The sequence below is a fragment of the Myodes glareolus genome, chromosome 5 (genome assembly GCF_982192425.1).
Source record: "Myodes glareolus chromosome 5, mMyoGla1.1, whole genome shotgun sequence".
NCBI lineage: Eukaryota > Metazoa > Chordata > Mammalia > Rodentia > Cricetidae > Myodes > Myodes glareolus.
The window spans coordinates 26,195,288-26,213,593 of NC_142030.1; the positions used below are offsets into that span (position 1 = coordinate 26,195,288).

Below are 18,306 nucleotides of genomic sequence, written 5' to 3' on the forward strand. Positions count from 1 at the left end.
GCCCTGGCTTCGGAAAGACGCTCATTTGTGGACAAATAAGAAATATTTTTGTTAAGATCTCCTGAGAAAATTGGGAGCATGGAGGTGGAGGGAGAAGGGAGTGCAGAAGGTGGGGAGAACTTGAGGAAATGGGATAGTCAAGATGGGAAAGGACAGAGACAGAGAGCAAGGAAAGAGATATCTTGACCGAGGGAGCTATTATGGGGCTAGCAAGAAACCTGGCACCAGAAAAATTCCCTGGAATTCACAAAGATGACCCCAGCTAAGACCCTAAGCAATAGTGGCTAGGGTACCCGAACTGGCCTTGCCCTGTAGTCAGATTGATGACTATCTTAAATGTCACCATAGAACCTTCATCCAGCAACTGATGGAAGCAGAGGCAGAGACCTGCAGCAGAGCACTGGACTGAGCTCCCCAAGCCCAGCTGAAGAGTGGGAGGAGCAATAATATGAGCAAAGAGGTCAAGACCATGATGGGGATACCCACTGAAACAGTTTACCTGAGCTATTGGGAGTTCACAAACTCCAGCTGGACAGGGAAGGAACCAGCATAGGACCAAACTAGGCTCTGGGAATGTGGGTGACATGGCTAGGGCAGACTGTGGGGCCACTGGCAATGGGACCAGGATTTATCCCTACTGCTTGCACTGTCTTTTTGGAACCCATTCTCTTTAGAGGGATACCTCGCTCAGCCTAGATATAGTAGGGAGGACCTTGGTCCTTCCTCAAAGCAATATGCCTTACCCTCTCTGAGGACTGGATGGGGTATGGAGTTGGGGAGAAGGTGAAGGGAATGGGAGGAGGGGAGGGAGTGGGAACTGGGATTGGTATGTAAAATGAAAAAAAAATAGTTTTTTAAAAAATAAAAATAGAAAAAAAGAAATGCTTTTACACTTCTCATATTCAGAATCTACTTAGTCTCCTTACATGACTGCAAGTAACTGTCTTTGGGAGTGCAGACCACACCCATGGCAATCAAAGCCAATGCTATAAAAGCACAAACCTGTGCCTTCTAGAACTGGTAAAGTAAGGCTAATATGTTTAATATGAACCTCCACAATATACACAGATTTTATTATCCGAAGCTTCATAAGAACTATTTTTAAACCAGCACACATTCGTACAAACCTTGGACAACGACGATGAACTGACCCTTGAACCGTCTACAGAGCTGGCCACAGGCTGACTTTGGTTTCCATCCTTTAGTTGTGCTGATATAATATCCACTTTTCCAACAGGAGGGGGAGAAGGCAAAAGCCAAGGGGGTGATTCCTGTAACTTAAGTAACAGAAAGAGAGGAAAGTTATCAGTTTCATATGGAGCCATCCCTAAACTTCCAATTGGTAAGTTCCCCAAGCCTTTATCACTGATTTGTCTGTAAAAAGTTTAAAGCATTTTTTTTGTTTGTTTTGTTTTGTTTTGACAAAGGAAGGTCTTGTGTCCCCTAGGCCACCCTCAAATGCACACATCCTAAATTTGGGGACCACAGGTTTGTGCCAGCAAGACTGGTTTACTTGGTGCTAGGGAACTGAAACCAGGGCTCTGTGCATGCCGGACAAACACTCTACCAACGGAACTGTATCACGATTTTAAAGAGCCAGGCCTGGCTGCGCAGGCTGTAATCCTAGCTACCTGGAAGCCTGACTGATGTAAGAAAATCAGTTTTGAGACCTGCCTGTGCTACAGAGCTCTGCCAAAAGTGAATGACTACCTGAGCTTAGGCAAAGGATATCTGAATGTACACACACACACACACACACACACACACACACACACACACACGTGTATATCCATATATATTTTAAGATATGGCTTCCTTATTTAACTTACTTATTTCATGCATATGGTGTTCTATCTGCATATACACCTGCAGGCCAGAAGAGGGCATCACATCCCATTATAGATGGTTGTGAGCCCCCATGTGTTTGCTGGGAATTGAACTTAGGACCCCTAGAAGAATTGCCAATGTTCTTAACCACTGAACTATCTTCTCAGCACCGAATGGAAGATACTTTAATAAAGGCAGTATCAAGGACTAGGAATCCAGGTCAGTGATAGAGTGTTTATATAGTACTATAGTATACACAAGTCCCTGGGTTCATTTTCCAGCACTACATAGAAAATTTTATATATATATATGTGTGTGTGTGTGTGTGTGTGTGTGTGTATACACATATACATATAGTCATGAAAACATATTAAAAGAAAATACATGTTCAGCAACATAACACAAAGGATTTAAACAGCCCGTTCCTTTAGCTTTCAAAATGACCCACTTAAGCATCTTATCCTTGCCCAATTTCTTGTTTCATTCTTGGCATTTCTTCTGCACTTTTTGGCAATGGTTAATCATTCTAAACAAAAGTCAAGCTTCCCAGAGCTGTGTCTCAAACAGCACAATGACTCATTGCAAAGAGAATGCTTACCTGGCTTTTTGCCTGACCATGGTCAGTCTGTTCTCTTTTTTTCTGCTTTCGCTGTCGAGATACGGAAGGTTCAGACACAGAGCTGTGTGGCTGGAATCTTGAGGGGATACTGTCCTGTTTTTCTATCATACATCCATCAGTAACTTGATCCTTAAAAGAAATAAAAAAGTAAAGAAACATACAAAAGAATTGCAAAGAGTAACAGAACAATCTTTAGGACTTCAAATGCCAAACTCTCCATGCCTACTTCTGAAATTGCAAAATGATTGGCTAGAGAGATAGATAAGCAGTTAAGGGCATTGGATGCTCTTCCAGAGGACCTGCATTCAAATCCCAGCACCCACATAGCAGCTCACAACTGTCTGCAACTCCAGGTCCAAGGGACCTAACACCTTCTTCTGGCTTCCTTGGGCACTGGGTACATACCTGTGCACAGACATCTATGAAGGCAAAACACCTACATATCACATAAATTAAAAAAACAATAATTGTAAAATGGAAGTGAGAAGGAAGTATTCTCTTTCTCGAAATGAATGCTTATGTTTACAGGAAATGGTGGCCTTAACCATGCTCTAGTGTTTTACTCTCTTGCCTCAAACAAAAACAATTATTTTAAATAAAATGCTTAGAAATAAATTTAAGAAAAAAGTATAAGACTATGGTTTGGGGTGTAGTTCAATGGCAGAGTATTTGCCTAGCAGCCTCATATCCTAGGTGTAGTCAACAACACTAAGAAAAAATTAAATAGGAGTTATAAGATGCCTAAAGAATGGGATATTGTCAAATCTTGTGTCTCATAAGATGTGGTCCTAGAATAAAGAATTCTTTCAATTCAATAATAAAAAAAGAAATAAATCAATTAAAAATTGGCAGCGAGGGGCTAGAGAAATGGCTCAGGGGTTAAGAGCATTTTCTGCTCTAGTAGAGGACAAGTTCAGTTTCCAACAACCACACAGCAGCTTACAACTGTCTCTAACTGGTCCAGGGGACCCCAAACCTGTCTCTGACTTCTATGGGCACCAGGAATGCATATGGTACACATATATACATGCAGGTAAACACATACATAATAATAAATATTCAATAATTTGCCAATGATTCTATACACACTATTTCTCCAAGGAAGTACACAAATGACCAGTCCGTGTATAGAAAGATCCTCTACACACGAGTCCTAGGAAGATGCAAGTCAGAGCCACACTGCGGGGTCTGAGGGACAGATCAGTGAGGAAGAACATGTACTGTACTTACAGAAGACCAGGGTTCAGTTCCCAGCACCCACATCAGGTGGTTCACAGTTCCAGGGGACCTGATGCCTCAGGCCGCATAGGACATCTGCCCTCATGTGCACATACCCACACACTGACACAAATAATTTAAAAGTAATAAAAATAAATTCTAAAAAAAACCCCAATACATTAAGACTCTACCACAGACCTTTAGGCCAAGAGCTATAATCACAAAGCTGGACTGCTGTGGAGTATTTGTTTATATTGTGAAGATGTGTCACTGTAATTGGTTTAAAAAGGAAATGAATGGCCAGTAGCTAGGCAGGAGAGAATAGGCAGGACTTCTGGGCAGAGAAAGGAACTCAAGATAAATCTAGGTGTGTGGGACATGCCAGTGAGACACTGAAGAAGTCAGACATACGATACAGAGGAGAGATAACCAAGCCACATGGCAGAACATAGGTAAAAACAGGTCAATTTAAGTTTTAAAATCTAGCTGGGAAAAGCCCAACTATCTCTGTCCTCTGACTTCAGGTAAGGTTTATTTGTTACAGTATAAACAAGATATCACCACACCCCCTTTTCTTTCTAAAATAAAAAGGTTATAACTAATATAAGAAAAACTGTATACAATAAGTACAATAACTATATACAATATATACAGGCAACACTACATCAACAATGTCTAGTCAAATTCAGAGAAAAGACTCCATATCTATCCTATCTTGATGAGCACAAAAGGTTGTACCTTATTCACTTTCTATTCTAACTTTCATTACCAAAACTATCTTACAGTGTCTCTCAACCTTACACACTTTACACTTTAGTGAATTTCTTTACTGAATCTGGTAACAAGGAAAACTATAACTAAAAAGTATTCAATTAAATCAGAGACCTAAGAAGAAAGTAATATTATCTGAGTAAGTAGCAAGTGCAAGCAAATGACTTTCAAAAAAATGTGAGAAATGACAGAAACAGATGGCTACCTGGACAGTCACCCAAAGTTCCTCTGTAATGTTGGGGGTTCCATCTTCAGTCTATAGGCCTAGCACATCTCTGACAGACTTCTCTGTGAAGTAGGGTATTCTGAAGAGCTGTCCCTCCTTGTCTTGGTGAAGTTCAGCAGTCATTCCTTCCTTTCTTCCTTCCTTCTTTTCTTTCAAAGAGTTTTTTCTTTTTTTATTGATATTTATTGAAGTCTACATTTTTCTCTGCTCCCCTCCCTGCCTTCCCCTCCCCCTTTCAACCCTTCCCCAAGGTCCCCATGCTCCCAGTTTACTCAGGAGATCTTGTCTTTTTCTACTTTCTACTTCTCATGTAGATTAGATCTATGTAAGTCTCTCTTAGTGTCCGCATTGTTGTCTAAGTTCTCTGGGATTGTGGTTTGTAGGCTGGCTTTCTTTGCTTTATGTTTAAAAACTACCTATGAGTGAGTTCATGTGATAATTGTCTTTCTGTGTCTGGGTTACCTCACTCAAAATAATGTTTTCTAGCTCCATCCATTTTCCTGCAAAATTCAAGCCGTTGTTATTTTTTTCTGCTGTGTAGTACTCCATTGTGTAAATGTACCACATTTTCCTTATCCATTCTTCAGTTGAGGGGCATTTAGGTTGTTTCCAGGTTCTGTTCTTACAGGTGTAAAATGGATTTGCATTTCTCTGATGACTAAGGATGTTGAACATTTCCTTAAGTGTCTTTCAGCCATTTTAGATTCCTCTGTTGACAGTTCTCTGTTTAGGTCTGTACTCCATTTTTTTTTTATGGGATTATGTGATTATGTGATCTTTTGGTGTCCAATTTCTTGAGTTCTTTGTATATTTTGGAGATCAGACCTCTGTCTGATGTGGGGTTAGTGAAGATCTTTTCCCATTCTGTAGGCTGTCATTTTGTCTTGTTGACCGTGTCCTTTCCTTTACAGAAGCTTTTCAGTTTCAGGAGGTCTCATTTATTAATTGTTTCTCTCAGTGTTTGTGCTGTTGAGGTTATATTTAGGAAGTAGTCTCCTGTGATAATGCATTCAGGTGTACTTCCCATAAAGAGTTATTTTTTTATGTATACAACTTTCTGTCTCCATGTATGGCTGCAGGCCAGAGAGAGCACCAGACCTCATCATAGATGGCTGCGAGCCACTATGTGGTTGTTGGGAATTGAACTCTAGACCTTTGGAAGAGAAGCCAGTGCTGTTAACCTCTGAGCCATCTCTCCAGGCCCCCTTGGCAGTCCTTTCTTTTTGTGTCCTGCCTGCCCAATTTGGACAACATACTGTCAGCAGTTAACGCAAGAGTACTTTCTTGTCCAGTGACTAACTTTTGCCACAGAGAAAATAAACTCCATGTTGAGTTTCTATAATGCCCAGCATCTTCTCTGAAGAAGACTGGTGCTGCCAGGGGCAGAAACATCTCATTGTCATAAAAAAAAAGAACCTATGTTATTAAATCATATTAAATGCCATATTCAGTAGATCTCTGAAGTGTTTGAAGATCAATCTATCTAAAAATGTATCTCTGACCTTGACTGATTAATGACTAACTACTAACTTGCATTTCTTTATATCTTAATTAATTGGTAAAAATAACTTTCAAGGACTAGAAATTAGCATTGCATTGTTAAATGAGCTGTATAGGTACAGTACCTTGAACAAGATTAGAAATGTATGCACAGTATGTTCTAACAAAATTAATCTCAAATTTGTATCAATATATAAAGATCCATATCAATGTAGAGTATTTAAAACAAGTAGCTGCTTTTTAAAAGTAGATTCAATAATATGTTCTTTCATCCTATCATACCTATATCCCCCTTTTTACTTTTCAAAAAAGAATCCTGAATCTCATCTTTGTGTTAACTTTTTTTCCTGACTGTTACCAATAGCAACTTGTAATTAACCCCCCTAAACTATGACAAATATCTATAACCCAATGAAAGACCAAAAACAGCCCACCCCAACTCTTGGGAATGTGAGTGTTATGTTCTTAAAGTTACTTCCTGCTGTCTGGGGGACAACTGCATCTTTAGGGGATCCTAAAAAGACAATTGGGTTAATTGTCAAGTCCTGGAAGAGAGAGCTGTATCATTTGTTGTTCAGTCTCTGTGTAATGGGAAAGTGCAGAGCTTGTCTCAAATCCTGGCTAGAGCAGTCTGTGAGGCTGGATCATCTCAGCTAGCCACCCCAAAACTGTCCTGAATAGTTTGCAGTCCAAAGCCAATCTTCAGGTGGTGTTTTCAGCTTAGTGATGTTATCATTATCCTGGTGGAATTGTCACTGTGAGGTCCCATCATCCTTTTGGAGACTTCTGAGGTTGCTGTTAGGTGTGGTCATGGTTCACTGTTGAAAACTTAAATATTTTAAATGTTATATGCAGCATATCTCAAATAGGTTAAAGGATCAATATTTATTATGTACACCCAAAGTACAAAAATTTAATTTCTAGTTGCCTGATAGAGACTCAAACCTGAAATCATGTATAGGAAGCTAGATGAAGCCTTATTCTAGAATTTGTTAGTACTCTATATGACCATTAATATTATGACAAAAAGTATTATATATGTGTGTGTGTGTAAATCTTATAAGTTTTTTAAAAGATTTATTTATTGTGTATACTACAGTGTTCTGACTGTCTGTATGCCTGCAGGCCAGAAGAGGGCGCCAGATCTCATTATGGATGGTTGTGAGTCACCTTGTGGTTGCTGGGAATTGAACTCAGGACCTCTGGAAGAACAGCCAGTGTGCACTTAACCGTTGAGCCATCTCTCCAGCCCCAATCTTATAAGTTTTTTTTTTAAATTTCTTTATTTATTTTGTATACAGTGTTCTGCCTACATGTATGCCTGCAGGACAGAAGAAGGGACCAGATCTCATTATGGATGGTTGTTAGGAACCATGTGGTTGCTGGGAATTGAACTCAGGACCTCTGGGAAAGCAATCAGTGCTCTTAACCTCTGAACCATCTTTCCAGCTCAATCTTATAAGTTTTGAGATAATATTCATATCCTAAGAAAAAAATTGAAGAGTCAAAATAAAACCAAAATAGTCTTCTAATTTTGGTTTCTCTTCTGCCCCTTATCAGGTGGCTCTTCTGACATGAAACAGAGATTTTGGATTTTACTTTAACAGGCATGCTTGGGTTTAGAAGGAGAGAGCCACAATCCAACTCCAAAGGCAACTGAAATTTCAATTGAACTGGGACTACAAAAAGAACATTTGGATTACATGCCTATAGAGAAAAGCAGAAATAAATATTTGAGAAGATTTATTAAATTTTATTCTGTTGGAGATGTGATATACAAATAGGCCAATTGACTCTTGAGATTTTTTTTTCTGGATGAGTTTGTTTGTTTGTTTTTGTCGTCACATGTCTTATTTGTTCAGTGGTCTTCAGACTACTTAGCTGGATGCTTTCATTCTCCTGAAAGGACAAAAACAAAGCCCTTCCCCAACCCAATTTGAGGGAGGCATCATTTTGGCAAAAGCATTTATTAGTTTTATAGGTTAGTTTAGATTACACAGCTATGTTGTTTGATGAACTATCTAACACTTCTTCTAATTAAGAGGTCTCTCTTGTTCAATAGAATCTTTATCAATTTTAATGGCATCCATATCTTTTATTCTCCTGTGGAAACAAAAGTAAACCCCCTTCCCCAGTGTAACGCATATCTTGGTTTCCATTCTGAGGCCAACACATCTTTAAAGTATACAGGTTTATTTAATTCCATAGCTTTTTTTCTATTATTCAATGTCTTTTGGCAGCTGTTGTTCCTTTATTGACATTTAGAAAATTCAAAGTTAATAAAACATTATGCAATCTATTTCTGGAGGCCATTATCCCTTTCTGCTTATTTAGCATATCATTTAGTTTGATTTGATCTTTCTGTAACTGATTGCTCTGTAGGATTCTGTGGTATACCTATAATGTGCTTTATATTGTAACAAGCAAAAAAACTGTTACATTTTCTTAGAGACATGCTGGAACACTGTCAGTCTTAATTTGTAGGTATAACCATGATAGCTATACTTTCTAACAAATGTGTAATTACCGAATCAGCCTTTCCTGAAATAAAAAGCAGTTGCCCATTCAAATCCTGAATAGTTATCAATGGTGTGGTGTACATATTTTGATTTTCCAAATTCTACAAAATGGAACACATCTATCTGCCAGAGTTCGTTCTTTTGAGCACCCTTTGGGTTATTTCCTACAGGAAACAGAGTTTGGTTGTATAAAGAACAAGTAGGACATTTCCTTATAATTTCCTTGGTTTGCTGCCAAGTGATGGGAAAATCTATTTTCAAACCTTTGCTATTGACATGATGTTTTTAATGAAATTCTGAGGCCTCCAGCATATTTCCTATCAATAGTAGATCATTTTATTCATTATCTTGTGCTAGAGGACCTGGCAGACCCATATGGGATCGGATGTGTGTTATGTACATGGGATAATTCCTACTCCTGATTATGTCTTGTAGCTGAATAAATAATAAAGTCAATTCTGTACCATCAGGTTTTATTCAGTACTTTCAATATGCAAAACAACACTGCATATTGAGAATCAGTAACTATGTTAAGAGGTTCCATAAAATCCATTAATACTATGAGAATAACATATAATTCTGACTTTTGGACAGACATAAATGCTTTGATATACTTTACTTAAATTTTCTGATTTGTAACCTGCCTTTCCTGATTTATTTCTATCTATATAATGTGTAGGGGCTCCAGATATTAATATTCCTCCATACAATGTGAGGAAGGATCCAGTTAGTTCTCTTTATAAATTGAATTCTTGCTTTTGGGATATTTGTTGTTTATCTCTTCCCAAAAAATTACTGCAAGCTTTTTGCCAAGGTTCACTTTCTGCCCATAATTTGTCAGTTTCATCATTAGTAAAAGGTACTATAATTTCTGCTGGGTCTATTCCTGCTAATTGATGAACTCTCAGTTTTCCTTTTAGAATCAACTCAAAGACTTTTTCCGCATAAGTTTTTAATTTTTTACTCGGTTTATGTGGTAAAATATCCATTCTAAGATAATATTTTCCCTCTGCATTAATATTCCTGTAGAAAAATGCTTAGAGGGTAAAATACCCAAAATACAATCAAGCTCTAGATCCAAATGATCTACATGTGCATCCTGTAATTTTCTTTCCCCAAAGCCAATTCTCTCTCCACTTCAGCTGAAAATTCCCTGGAACTATTTGAGACCTTGCCACCATCTAAAGTTTTGTTTAAATTAATCAGGTCATCAAGTTTTATCCCAATAGTGTGCTATAGATGGGAAATTTCTCCTAGCAATATTTGAAAGTCATTAAGAGTTTACAATCAATCTCTCCTAACTTGCATCTTTTGGGGTCTAATTTTTTGTAAACCTATTTTATAATCTATATAATTAATAGAATCTCCTCTTTATATTTTTTCAGGAACAATTTGTAATTCCCAACAAGGCAAAATTTTCTTTTACTTCTTCAAATATTCTTTCTAAAGTAGTTACATTTGAATCAGTAAAATATCATCCATATAACAGTAGACTACAGATTGAGAAACTGCTTATGTATCATTTCCAATGGCTGATGTACTACATATTAGTACAGGGTAGAGCTATTTAATGGTCCCTGTTGGAGAATCTTCCATTGATACCTCTTAATAGGCTGAGAATTATTACAAGTAGGCACTGTGAAGGCAATTTTTTTTTCTTTTTCTTGTAAAGGTATAGTGAAGAAACAAGCTCTTAAATCAGTAATTATAAGAGTTCATCATTTAGGCAATAGAGAAGACAAAGGAATTCCAGACTATAGAAACCCCATTGGCTGAATCACCTTATTAACAGCAATTAGATCTCTTACAATTCTCCATTTTCCATTTATTTATTTTACAATATTCTGCCTGCATGTATCCCTGTGGGCAAGAAGAGGGCATCAGATCTCATTACAGATGGTTATGGGCCACCATTTGGTTGCTGGGAATTGAACTCAGGACCTCTGGAAGAGCAGCCAGTGCTCTTATCCTCTGAGCCATCTCTCCAGTACCCCATATTGCTTTTTAATAATAAACACAGGAGAATTCAAAGGTCTGGTTGATTCTTCAATGTGCTGAGCATTTAGCTGTTCCTGTACTAACTGCTCTAAAGTCTGCAGTTTCTGTTCCAACTGTTCTAAGGCCTGCAGTTTCTCTATTGTTAAAGGCCATTGCTTAACCCATACAGGTTTGTCTGTCAACTATTTTAAAGGTAGGGCTGTTGGTGCCTTTGGAAGATCAGCAGCTGCTGTGCCCTGTTCTTGTATAACCTGAATGGTCAGTGACTATTCTTTATAATACCGTCTAATATTTTTCCCAGAAACATGTTAACTATGGTTTGTTTCTAAGATTGGGGGAATGTTAATCTGAATATTCCATTGCTGTAACAAATCACATCCCCACAAACTCATTTCTATATTAGCCACATATGGTTTTAATATTCCTCTCTGTTCTTTTGGCCCTGCATATTCAATTCATCTCGTGCTCTGTTTTACCTAAGATAATGTTCCAATCCCTAAAAGCTGAACATTTACCTCCTGAAGAGGCTAATTTGGATGCCAAGATTCTGGTACAATTATTGTTACAGCCACACCTGTGTCTATAAGATCTTCAAAGATGTCATTATTCATATTTTTAATTTGGGTCTTTGTTCATTTATAGAAAATTTCCAAAATATTTACTTTATGGTTTCTCCTCAATTTGTTGTTCTCTCTTCTTTTTCTAGCATCCAAAGCAGTATATTTCTTACAATAGGCATTAGGTTCTTTAATTGTTCTGGGAAGGAGTTTCCTCCATGATGACAAGAAATGACTGAATCAAATTTGGCATGGGGGACTGGGAGAGACCTCTCAAGACATTTCTGATGGCAAAGGGCTACCCTGACTGTCCCTTGTTGATACACATTCATTAGTTCAATGCCTGCCCTTGCCACAACTCTGCATAATTCAGAACATCTAAGAGGGGTGTTTTATTTGGATTATGCTTAGAAAAAACATTGTTTCTAGGAACACTCTGTTTACAATCACTTTTTACATGATCTTGTTTATTGCAATTGAAACACTTGATATTTTGATTTTTCTTCAAACCTCTGAAAATCATCTTTCCTATCCAAACATCATCATGGTTATGAGATGAGATTCAATATTGATTGTATCTTAGATCCATTCCTCCAAGGGTGCTGATCTTGCCTTTAATGGCCTACTTATCCTTTTGAATTGTGCATTGGCATTTTCAAAAACCAGAGATTCTATTATTTTTTGTCTATCTTTTGAATTTGGTATCATTCTATTTATTGCAAAAGTCAATCTTTCTAAGAAATCTGTGAAAGTTTCTCCATATGGAGTTTGTTTTCCTTGCCTAGACTGCTGACAGTATGCTGTTAAACCTGGACATGGAGGACATAAAAGAAGGTGACTGTGGAACTTTGTCAAGACAAGGTAGTATAGTCCTTCAAAATTCCTGCTTCACAGAACAGTCTGTCACATATTCTAGGTATTTAGGCCAATGATGAATGATGCCACACTGTTGCCGAGTAACCTTTGGTAACTGTGCAGGAAGCAAGCTGTCTCTGTCATTTCTTTAGCTTGGAAAGCTGTTTGCTCTGCATTTCCTGTTTACTTAAGTTAAAGGCTAGATAGTTATACCATTTTCTTTGTTATAAAATTCAGAAAAAAACTTAAACATGTAAAGTTTGTAAGTTGAGACACATAAAAGCTTCAGTTGTTTATCTAATAAAACATTTTAAAATCTAAATAGATACATTTAGGATGGTAATCCAAGTTATGATAGAAAATGGTTTGGTTATAAAACTCTGGACTCATAAAGGTAGGATAGATAATAGAGTAATTTCTCTGAATTTAAATGCAAATGAACTAGATATTGTGAATTTAATTCTTACTTGATAATTGTTCTTATTGTATATAGTTTTGCTGTGTTAGTGTTAAGACATTTCCTTTTTATTTAAACAAAAAGAGGGAAATGTTGCAGGATTTTTGATCATACTGTGAATCCCGAGTTTGCATTTGTGTCACTAAAATCAGCCCTGGGTCAAAAGGCCATGTTAGCAACTTGTTGACAGAAAGTAATCATAGAGCGTCAGAGGGCAGCTTTAAGACAATAGAGAGATGCACAGAAAGTAGTAGGTAGGAACTCGTGTGGTATGGGTTGTTTTTCTTTTAGTGGAGCCAAAAGATGTTCTCTTTTGGAGACACTGGCAAAGAGAGAAGGTCGGCTAGTTGTTACTGAACCTCTCTGAGCTAGCATGTTTTCACCCCAGCCTTTGACTCCTGAGTCTTACTGGTAAATAGGATGATAGAGATTTAATTAAAAGTTATATTTGGCAGTAGTGAAATAGTCGGTGCCTGCAGGAACAGAATTTCCTCCAAGCCGCAGCCTGAGTGGCCAGGCCACTCAAGAGAAGCAGCCCAGTAACTATAGAGCTGCAATTGCGAGCTACAACAGCAGAAGTGAAGTGAAGCCTCTGTGTTGATGGAAAACAACACTGGACAGAATGTTGCAGAATGAGGTGCAGAATGGTAGCAGAGGACTTGATTAGCATGTATGAAACACTGTGTTTGGTCACAGTATTAAAAATAATGGACAATAATAAGTCCTTATAAAAAATTCTGGAGAAAGCAGGATCCTCATTTATCACTACTGGGAAGCAGAAAACTACAGTTGCTTTAGAAAACAGCACTGCAGTCTCTTAGGAAGTAAAAACATGGTAGGGGTACTAGAAAGATGGTTCAGCAGTTAAGAACACTGGCTACTCTTCCCGAGGACCCAGATTTGGCTCCCTGCATCCACATGTAGCTCATAACCGGGTATAATTCAAGTTCCAGGGGAACTGATGCCCTCTTCTGGCCTCCACAAGCAACAGGCACAAAAGAGGTGCACAGATATACATGCAGACAAAACATCCATACAATAAACATTTTTTAAACGTTAAACATAGATACAGTGAGATGGCTAAGTGAATAAAAGCTGCTCTGCCATGAAAGCATGATGACCTGATTTTGATTCCTTGAACCCACAGAAAAGTCAGAATTAACTCTATAAATTTGTCCTCTGGCATCTGCACCCAGGTCATGGTGTCTGTGACACACACATGCATGCATGTGCGTGCACACACACACACACACACACACACACACACACACACACACACACTACATCCACAACAATATTTTTTTTCACAGTGATATTTTCTAAGTTAAACAAACAATTATTTAAAATTAAACTCATGGCTCCCGCCTGCCATTCCAGCTTCCATCCAGGCACACCTTCCTATATTTCTCCCTTCCCTCTGGGGCCATAAAATTTCCCCAGCTCAGCTGCCTTACGCTCTGTGCCTGGGCTGTAGGCACATCCTGGCAGGAGGCAGTTCCTGTGTTTTAGAAGCCTGCCTGAGGACAGGTGGGCCCTGTGTCAGCTCAGTGACATTCCTGACCAGCAAGGGGCACCGACTTCTAGCAGACAGTCATCGGAGGGGTGAGTTTGCTTCTGGCCCGCGGCAGGAGCCGGGCGAGGAAGAGTTCAGGCTTTACCCGACCCCCTAGACTCTCAGGGCACCCTGCAGTGGTGGCTCCACCTGCTAAGCTCTCCCGCCTGCCATCCCAGCTTCCATCCAGGCACACCGTCCTATATTTCTCCCTTCCCCTTGGGGCCATAAAATTTCCCCAACTCAGCTGCCTTGTGCACTGGGCCTGGGCTGTAGGTGCAACCTGGAAGAGGGAGTGCCTGTGTTTCAATAGCCTGCCTGAGGAAAGGTAGGCCTTCTGTCAGTGAAGTCCCTGCCCAAAAACGGAACCTGACCCGGTACCAGAAGATCCAATAGAGAGCATTTGAAGGAAGAGATGGGCAGACGCCAAGGCAAGACCTCCTCCAACAACCTGAAAAACAACACGAAAACACCAGATCCCAACGACCCTACAATAGAAGGACTTGAACACCTTAATCAAGAAGAAGTGGGAAAAAGTGCCATTATGAAAGCATTAGAGTCCCTTAAACAGGATATGAATAATTCCCTTAAAGAATTGGATGAGAAGTATAACAAAAAGTTTGAAGAAATGAGTAAAGAAATGGATGAGAAGTATAACAAAAAGTTTGAAGAAATGAGTAAATCCATGAATGATACCCTGGGAAACCAAGAAAAAACAATCAAACAGGTAAAGGAAACAGTTCAAGAATTGAAAACTGAAATGGAGGCAATGAAGAAAACACAAACCGAGAACCGGCTGGATATGGAAAACCTAGGTAAACGAACGGAGACTACAGAATCAAGCATAACCAATAGAATACAAGAGATAGAAGAATGAATCTCAGATTCTGAAGATACCATAGAGAAAATAAACGATCTGATCAAAGAAAACGGCAAATCCAACAAATTCTCCTCACAAAACATTCAGGAAATCTGGGACACAATAAAAAAAACCAAATCTAAGAATAATAGGGATTGAAGAAGGAGAAGAATTGCAGATCAAAGGCCCAGAAAATATATTCAACAAAATTATAGAAGAAAACTTTCCCAACCTAAAGAATGATATTCCTATGAAGGTTCAAGAAGCATACATAACACCAAATAGACTATATAAAAAAAAAATCCCCTCGCCATATAATAATCAAAACACAAAACATACAGATTAAAGAAAGAATATTAAGAGCTGCAAAGGAAAAAGGTCAAGTAACTTATAAAGGTAAACCTATCAGGCTTACACCAGACTTCTCTATGGAAACCATGAAAGCCAGAGGTCCTGGATAGAGGTACTGCAGAAACTAAGAGACCATGGATGCAAACCCAGACTAATCTACCCAGCCAAGCTATCGTTCACTATCAACGGAGAAAACAAAATATTCCAGGATAAAAATAAATTTAAACAATTCGTAGCCACAAATCCAGCCTTACAGAAAGTAATAGAAGGAAAATCGCAACCCAAGGAATCCAACATTGCCAACACTGCCTACAATAACCCAGACATCTAGTGACCCTTCACAACCACAACTCAAAGAAGAGAAACACACAAACTTTACTACACACACACACACACACACACAAATAATAACCGTAATCAACAACCACTGGTCATTAATATCACTTAATATTAATGGACTCAACTCACCTATAAAAAGGCACAGACTAAGAGATTGGATACAAAAACAGGATCCAACATTCTGCTGTTTACAAGAAACACAAAAATAGACATCTACTCAGAGTAAAGGGTTGGGAAAAGGTTTTCCAAGCAAATGGACCTAAGAAACAAGCAGGTGTGGCCATTCTAATAGCTAACAAAATTGACTTCAAACTAAAATCAATCAGAAGAGACGGAGATCGACATTTCATACTCATAACAGGAACAATTCATCAGGAGGAAGTCTCAATCCTGAATATCTATGCCCCTAATATAAAAGCACCCACTTATGTAAAAGAAAAACTCTTAGAACTCAAGGCAGTCATCAAACCACACACACTAATAGTAGGAGACTTCAACACACCTCTTTCACCAATGGACAGGTCAATCAGACAGAAACTCAACGGAGAAATAAGAGAATTACTAGAGGTAATGAATCAAATGGACGTAACAGATATCTATAGAACATTCCACCCAAAAAGGAAAGAATATACCTTCTTCTCTGCAGCTCATGGAACCTTCTCGAAAATTGACCACATACTCGGTAACAAAGCAAACTTCCACAGATACAAAAAAAATACTAGTAACCACCTGTGTCTTGTCGGTTCACCATGGAATAAAGTTAGAATTCAATAACAATTCGAACACGAGAAAGTCTACAAACGCGTGGAAGTTGAACAGTCAACTACTGATTCATCCCTGGGTCAAGGAAGAAATAAAGAAAGAAATTAAAGTCTTCCTTGAATTTAATGAAAATAAAGACACAACATACTCAAACCTATGGGACACAATGAAAGCAGTGCTAAGAGGAAAGTTCATAGCATTAAGTGCCCAATTAAAGAAAACAGAGAAAGCACACATTGGAGACTTAACAGCACACCTGAAAGCTCTGGAAAAAAAAGAAGCAGACTCACCCAGGAGGAGTAGAAGACTGGAAATAATCAAACTGAGGGCTGAAATCAACAAAATAGAAACACAGAAAACAATCCAAAGAATCAACGAAACAAAAAGTTGGTTCTTGGAGAAAATCAACAAGATCGACAAACCCCTAGCCAAACTAATCAAACGGCAGAGAGAGAACACTCAAATTAATAAGATCAGAAATGAAAAGGGGGACATAACAACAGACACAGAGGAAATTCAGAGAATCATTAGATCTTACTACGAAAGTTTATATGCCACAAAGTTGGAAAATGTACAAGAAATGGATTGGTTTTTAGATCAATACCATTTACCAAAGTTAAATCAAGACCAGGTGAACAATCTAAATAGACCTGTTAGTCGCGAAGAATTAGAAGCTGTTATCAAAAACCTCCCAACCAAAAAAAGCCCAGGGCCAGATGGTTTCATTGCAGAATTCTACCAGAACTTCCAAGAAGAGCTGATACCTATACTCCTTAAGGTATTTCACAATATAGAAACAGAAGAGTCATTGCCAAACTCTTTTTATGAAGCTACAGTTACCCTGATACCAAAACCACATAAAGACACAACCAAGAAAGAGAATTACAGGCCAATCTCACTCATGAACATCGACGCAAAAATTCTCAACAAAATCCTGGCAAACCGAATCCAAGAACACATTAGAAAAATTATCCATTATGATCAAGTAGGCTTCATCCCAGAGATGCAGGGATGGTTCAACATACGCAAATCTATCAATGTAATCCATCATATAAATAAATTGAAAGAAAAAAACCATATGATCATTTCATTAGATGCTGAAAAAGCATTTGACAAAATTCAACATCCCTTTCTGATAAAGGTCTTGAAGAGATTGGGGATACAAGGATCATACCTAAATATAATAAAAGCTATTTACAGCAAGCTGACAGCTAACATCACACTGAATGGAGAGAAACTCAAAGCCATTCCATTGAAATCAGGAACACGACAAGGCTGTCCACTCTCCCCATACCTCTTCAATATAGTGCTTGAAGTTCTAGCAATAGCAATATGACAACATAAGGGGATCAAGGGGACTTGAATTGGAAAGGAAGAAGTTAAACTCTCGTTATTTGCAGACGATATGATAGTATACATGAGCGACCCCAAAAACTCTACCAAAGAACTCCTACAGCTTATAAACACCTTTAGTAATGTGTCAGGATACAAGATCAACTCCAAAATATCAGTTGCCCTCCTATACACAAAGGATAAAGAAGCAGGGAGGGAAATCAGAGAAACTTCACCTTTCACGATAGCCACAAATAGCATAAAATATCTTGGGATAACCCTGACCAAGGAAGTGAAAGACCTATTTGACAAGAACTTTAAGTCTTTGAAGAAAGAAATTGAGGAGGATATCAGAAAATGGAAAGATCTCCCCTGCTCTTGGATTGGGAGGATCAACATAGTAAAAATGGCAATTCTACCAAAAGCAATCTATAGATTCAATGCAATCCCCATCAAAATCCCATCAAACTTCTTCACAGACCTTGAGAGAATAATAATCAATTTTATATGGAAAAACAAAAAAAAAACCCAGGATAGCCAAAACAATCTTATATAATAAAGGAA

General features: G+C 38.3%; 1 protein-coding gene across 2 annotated transcripts in view; it reads right to left on the reverse strand.

The window, feature by feature from the left end:
• Positions 1-18,306, reverse strand: part of Nek4 (NIMA related kinase 4) — a 56,314-nt gene that overhangs the window by 15,230 nt on the left and 22,778 nt on the right. For both annotated transcript variants that reach the window (XM_085687748.2, XM_048421634.3), the window contains exons 8-9: positions 2,426-2,575; positions 1,128-1,277 (exon numbers count right to left, since the gene is read on the reverse strand). In XM_085687748.2, the coding sequence (XP_085543874.1) occupies positions 1,128-1,277; positions 2,426-2,575 (300 nt within the window). The remainder of the gene's footprint in view (positions 1-1,127; positions 1,278-2,425; positions 2,576-18,306) is intronic.